Here is a 6,839-nt window from a genome sequence, read left to right on the forward strand (position 1 = left end):
GGTGATTGTGACATGCACCCAAGGTTGGAGACCAGAGCTGTGGGCCCTACCTCCCTCCAGGGCCTGGTTCAAGGGGTGACTTGTCTGCAGACCATGGTCTCAGTGGTGCTGTTTCCCTGATTCTCCACAGGAAAGGCCCTGCAGAAGCAAAGTCGGAGTGCCAGGAGACAGAGACGAAGCCAGCGCCAGCCGAAGTCAAGACGGTCCCCAACGACGCCACACAGACAAAGGAGAATGAGAGCAAAGCGTGACGGGTGACGGGAACCTAGCAAAGATCAAAGCAAAAAGTGACACAACAGCTTCACCAGAGCATTTCCAGTATCACACGGACACACACACACACACATCTCATTCTTCTAGCGTCTTTTGCCTTTAAAAAAAAAAAAATAAACAGATAAACATGGGATCCCCTTTTTGTAGGTTTATAGAAAGGGTTCCTCTGTTGCGCACTCACTTGTAAGAAAATGAGACAAAAAGGTTAAACCCACAGCCAAACTAGGACACTCCGTTCCCTGAAACCATTTAAAACTCAAACAAAAGGACCCTGAATTAAGAATCTAGGAAGCTCGAAAAGAAAAAAGAAAAAAAAAGATCTAGGTTCAGGAAGACCACACTTGGTGTTACCCAATTGGCACAGACCAGTTTCAGAGAAGTACAGTTTCAGGCACTAAGACAGACCGAGTGAACAAAGTCCACAGTTTATTTTTATACTTTCAGTCGAGTTCGAACTCTGTAAAACCTCATAAATAAGTTATAATTTCTGTTCACTTTGTATTTGTTCAGTATGCAAAGTGTGCCACCCTTTCTAGCTGAATTCAGTTCCCACGTAGACTTGCTTTGTAGGAAGAATGCCAAATTGCAGCTTCTGGGGGTAGATCTCAATTTGCAGTATTCAGACTTCTTTTTTTCTCTTTTTTTTTTTTTCTTTTTGCTTTCTGCCAACTTTGTTTTCAGTGTTTACAATTTGACAAATGTTTGACTTCAGTTGTGTTGAAATGTCGGTGTGAAACAGCTGCCTTTTTGGTTTTGAATACACGTAACAAATACCGCCTGGAGGTAGGTAGGATCATCCCGGGCTTGCTTTAGCGCAGGACAGTGTTGCAAACTGTTTACAGTGGCTCTTCCCCCATTGTGATCTATGGTTTTTGCCTGCTTCCAGCTCCGGTGAAAATCCATCTCGTTCTGCAATGGTTTTGCTTTAGATTTTTGGTTCTTTTTCTGTTGTTGTTCCTTTGGGGGTTAGACCACTTTCCCATTAGCCGCCACCTGCCTGCATGTGTGAAAAAGGCATTCTCACCCGCTTCCTTCTGAAGGACTCCTTAGGCTTTGTTGAATGAAGCAGAGAAGATTGTATAGTTGGGGCTGGTCTTGGTGATCACACATTTTTACCCCAAACATCCCCTTTTGTGTAGAAAGCCAAATAAAACATATACATCCCATTTCCTTTTGAGCCCAGAATCTAGATTTGAGCGGAAGACCATGTGTGCTTCAGGGAATTAGTGTCTTTTTTTGGAAATCTGTTGAAGTAAAGTTACATCGGCCTTCTGTTCACTTAGGCAGCATTTATAGAAACAAAAGAAAAAAAAAAAAAGCAACCTGTCTGGAGTCATAACACAACTTTCCTGGATTGGAAACCAAGTGGGGGAAAAAAAATACAGAAACTTTTAAGGGGGATGGGAGGGGGGAGAAGGGAAAAGCCAGCCCTTTGTATAGAAATTTTGCTTTTTTTTCTCATTCTACTTTAGAACTGCAAGCTTGTGCACTGTGGATGCGTGAATATTTTAGTGTGAAACGTGTTTTTGTCATAGTATTGAAATAAAACTTCAGCATAGTTTGGTTGTGGAAGGTATAGCAGATAGTTCAGAAGAATATTCAGGAAACAAAAATAACTCTTAAAAGGAATCGAAGCCTTTAAATAAAGAAATACAAATGCTTATGATGATGAAGATGACGCTAAGCAAGCAGAAATCGGTACTCCGGCACGCGTTCCTTTCCTAAGGTACAAAGCAGCAAAGAGGTTAGGGTGGCAAGACTGCCCCGAGTCCATTCTGTGGGCCACACTTCCCAATGTTCTGACACTTCTGCAGTCTGATCAGTGGCGATGCTAGATTATAATTTCAAACTGTGAAACATAATGGTCTTGTCATTTGCTAAATGTGGGGTTATTTTGCATTTTCTCAGCTCCTGGGGATGGAAATGGAGGATTCCAGAATACACAGCCCTGGCCCCTTTGATTCCAGGACCTGTGCAGATTTGCATTTCTAATGCGCAGGCCCTCAGGAAAAGGCAACAGGAAGACAGATCTTAGAGAACACAGCAGAACGTGAGAGACAGGGAAGGCCCGGCGGTGAGGGGCGGGCTCTTCCGGTCACAAAATGGTTCAGTGGCACCGGTTCCTCATCCTTAGGATGTTGATGGCTTTGACCAACCAGGCCAAGCCCGTGCCATAGCTCATCGACTGTGCAGTACCTTCCAAGTGGCTGTGGTTAGGCAAACTGATTTTGGTTCTGATGGTTAGGAAGAGACAGAGGTATAGTCAGCCCTCGGACATGCTGGCCCAGGGCAGCTGAACCCCCAGAACCCTGGCTCCACTGTTAGCTGGAACTCAAGACTCTGCCCACCTCGGTCTGCCTCTCTCCCTTGACACAGAGGTTTGTCTCCGCATGCATGAGTTTTCCTTTTTAAAAAATAACAAAAAAAAAAAAAAAAAAAATCCACGATACTTTCTCAAAAATCAAAGAGGGAGTCATTTTATTTTCAAAATGGTCTATCTTTTATGTTAAGAGATAAAAGCTTATGATCTTCCTTTTTTAATTTTTGGAAGGAGGGATCAATTCCACCAGTTTTCAGTGTCGATGTGTCTATATGTGTATGTGGCATACATATGTATTCACATAAAGACCAGCACGGCCAAGTTCTGCTAGAGGGGCACGCAGGTGCCGCACGCCGGGCCTCCCGACCCTGACGGGCCGTGGTGTACATAGTGCAGCTTCTGAAGTGGAACTCTATTTTCACACTTTTCTATGGAGCCTTCCAAGTCCCAGGTTCTCACTCTAGCCTGTCTGTCCGGATGGTGGTTTCAAACCTCCATTAACATCCCTACCCAGCATTCTGTACTTTGGGGGCCTTCTCTCTTGTTATAAAACTTTTTACCAAGTGAAACATCAATACCACCTTTGTTTCCATTCTCACTGGTGTAAATACTGAGTACTAACTGAGAATTTTGACTTTGCATTCTGTCAGAATACTTGTGTTCAATAAAAATCAAAAAAAAAAAAAACTCTGATGGTCAAACTGGGATTTATTGCTATTCAGTGAGTCTATTACGTGACTCAAACATGGACACGGCTGGGGTATTTTTTTTCTTATCTTGTGACCTAGGTTAGTTAAGTCCTATGTCTTCATTTCATGTTGCCTAAAGGATGGTTTCTATTTATTTTCCCCTCACGGGTTGATGGAGGAGTCCTAGTATAGAAGGGTCAGACATCAGATTCAGAAAGATTTCACTCAAATCCTAGTCCTGCCAGCTCCTGATTGACCTTGGAAGGGTCACTTCATCTCCCTGAGACTCAGAGTCCCCTTCTGACAGATAGGAAATACCAAGTGAGTCGAGCTGAGTTGCAGATTGACTTTGGAAGGGTCACTTCATCTCCCTGAGACTCAGTTTCCCCTTCTGACAGATAGGAAATACCGAGTCGAGCTGAGTTGCAGGCTGATGAAAGACACATGTCCGTGAAGCCCTAGTGTGGCACTTTCCTGGCACATAGTGGGTACTCCATGAATGGAACAGGGAGTTAGGCAACCTAGGTGTGTCATGCCACCAAATCCATACAGCCAATGACAGCCAACACCTAGTTCCACAATGTCGACAATAAGATCACGAGGCTTACCCTACAATACCCAATGCTTCCTTCCATCCCTTAGCCCTACCTCTCAGCATTTGGAGCCGTCATTCGACCCGTGGAATTTATCACAGAGTCTGAGTTAGACAAAGAATGAAGAAAACTCAGCTCAGAGTCCTCTTGCATATGCTGATGTGGGCTTATGTCTGGAAGAAGCAGCTGCTAGAGTTGGGATTATCTGTGAAGCTGCCTGTGGGGGGCTCGTGGAGGACACCTGGCACAGGCCACAGCTAAGGTAATCCTGGGACCCAAAACAAGGAGAGGCCACTCTCAGGCCTACCCTGCCTGTGCAACAACCAGGAGGGTGATGCCTTCCTAATTCGGTGGCCCCGGGGCTCACATGCCCACAGTAAGGACACAGAGCCTCATGCATGCTGTGATTTCCTTGGCCACGGATTTCCAGCTGCGTGTGGAGGGAGGTGGGAAGACAGGCAAAAGCACATTGCTTATCAAGATTTGGAGAAAACGTGAAGTGATGACCGTCTCCTTTGATCTAGGGAAGCTGCGTCCAGAGTTTTCTCCCTTCAGTTTCCTCTCAGAGTCTTTCAGTACCTATTACAACAAAGGTGCTGGGGGTATAGCAGCGAACAAGACATCTGACTCCCTTGTGGAGGTTACATTTAAATAGGGGAGTGGGCCAGACAGTCACCACATAAACAGCTAATATGCTGAGCAGGCGTTTCCCGGTTTCCCTTGTGCTCTTCCCAGGCACGTGGTAGGATTGCACTTCTCTGCACACGTCTAGGGAGGCATGGCCGTGTGACCAGCTTCTGTCAAGGGAACATGAGCAGAAGTGATGTGTGTCCCAGGCAGAGCCTTCAATGTGGCAATCAGCAGTGATTCAGATGGTGGAAGAGCCACTACCAGGGCCCAGAGCGAGGAATGTGACCCGATGGCCCCAGTGGACACACAGTGTGCGTGAGGGAGAAAACCAGTGGTGAGCCGGCCAGCGTTTAACAGCCAGCTCTCCAAGGCAGGAGGAAAGGCAACGTTCGTGTGTGTTTGTGTGTGTGTGTATTTATTATAAACTTCGCTGACTTAAAGGATGCAATTTACAAATAATAAAATATACAGTACCCTATATTGAAATTGCACTTATCTCCAACTGATACAGAACACTTAGGTTCATTTTTGCTGAAGTCTTGTATCCATCATCAGCTTATAGTTCCAGTTCGCAAACGAGTATTCCAACCGGAATGTTGGTTGATACGTGCAGTTATGTGAATAAGACGAAACAATGAAGACATACGGTCAGAACTTCACTCATTCATTTACGGTGTGAGCAACTTCTTTGTTGAATCGAGCATAAGTTTTTGAATACTAAAAGAATACGGCCTCAATTTTTTTTCTGCTGTTCACAGTGTAACAGCTGCAGACACGGCACACTTTTAAGTTTAATCTGCATCATAAAATATTTTTCCCATTACTTTCATAAGTCTAGACAAGCACTAAAGAAAAAATAAATCAAACCCTGATTTGTAGCATTTACTGATTTCAGCGATGTGTAAATACTCTCAATGTGGCTCATTTCAATATGGCGTCACCAGATGAGGCCTTAGGTAGAAAACACACAGCAGTAAATGACCATAAAGCACTGTGTGTCCCCGACACAGATACGACAGACAGAAATAACCACAAATGCAGAGGTGATAGTAGTACGTAGAAATAATAATTGTTAATGTAATAGTAAAATGTTAAATTAGAAGTGATGCACCATGATGATTGCCTTTTAAAATATAATTTAGTTAGTTGTGACTTTATATATTGTAACTATGAATAATGGCTATGTGTAAAACAAATTTCCTGAAAACTTAACAATTGGTTCTCCGGAGCTAGTACAAGGTGGCTCTAGCACCTTGCTGGCTAGGTCTTTATATTATAAGCTACTGAGATTTGGGATTTGTTACCACAGCATTTTACTTTATTGCATTTAAATCAGGGAACAGTAAGTGCTATGGATAACAATGAATCCAGGTAAGGAGGTTAAGTGGTATTATACAGGGCAGTCAGTAGTCCTCCCTAAAAAGGTGACATTTGTGCTGTGACCTGAAAGATGTGAGGGACTGAACGATGCAAATATCTGAGGGAAGGTAGCTCAGGCAGAGAGGAAGGTATATGCAAAGGTCCTGAGGTGAGACCTGGTTGTTGCCCTTGAGGAAGAGGACGAGGTAGAGGGGAGTGGAGAGTAGAGGGGCAGGCGATGAGTCAGAGGTTTCCATGAACCGGATCACATAGGGTCTTTATTTTTTTCTTCAGCTGAGATGAAAAGCCAAGAGAAATTTGAGCAGAAGCCTGACATGACCTGAGTTTTTTAATGAGCACCATGGCTGCGGAGTCTACAACAGGCCACTGGCGAGCAAGAGAGGAAGTGAGGTACCAGTTAGGAGGGAGTGATCCAAAGGGCACGAGGTGGCCTGCTCAGAGCAAACCAGGTCCACTGGGAGGCTGGGCAGTGGCCAGTTTCTGGATATATATTGAAGGTAAAGCCAAGATTGATAATGGATTAGACTGGGGCTTTGAGAGAGGCGGCATCAAGGATGGTTTCTAGACTTAGACCTAAACCAGAGGTTTTCAACCTGGGGGCTGCAGCACACCAGTGTACTGTGAGAGGGTCTTCGATGAGCTGCAAAAATTTTTAAAGATCATTAATGAAATGATTTTCAAAAGAAATTCAAACCACAGTAAATATATTCTGGTTGTTACTCTCTTTTTTTTTTATAAACATAATTTAAGTGTGCCACAGAAGTTTAAGTATAGGTTCAAGTGCACGGTGAAATTTAAAAAAGGTTGAAAAACACTGATTTAAACATTTAGGGGAGTAGTTATTTACTTTCTAAAGGAAGGAAAAAGAAGCAGATTTGGGTGATGCAACATTTGACTCTGGACACTAGGAGTCTGAGATACCTGTGAACACCTGAGCGGAGGCTGCGAGCAGGC

The 6,839-nt window shown here is 44.0% G+C and overlaps 1 protein-coding gene across 1 annotated transcript in view; it reads left to right on the forward strand.

Moving 5' to 3' along the window:
* NCAM1 (neural cell adhesion molecule 1) overlaps window positions 1–2,682 on the forward strand; it is a 310,242-nt gene extending 307,560 nt beyond the window's left edge. The window contains exon 20 of the mRNA XM_053593163.1: window positions 131–2,682. Within this exon, the coding sequence (XP_053449138.1) occupies window positions 131–251 (121 nt within the window). The 3' untranslated portion in view covers window positions 252–2,682. The remainder of the gene's footprint in view (window positions 1–130) is intronic.
* The last annotated feature ends 4,157 nt before the right edge of the window (window positions 2,683–6,839 follow it).

This window comes from Nycticebus coucang, chromosome 6, assembly GCF_027406575.1.
Source record: "Nycticebus coucang isolate mNycCou1 chromosome 6, mNycCou1.pri, whole genome shotgun sequence".
NCBI lineage: Eukaryota > Metazoa > Chordata > Mammalia > Primates > Lorisidae > Nycticebus > Nycticebus coucang.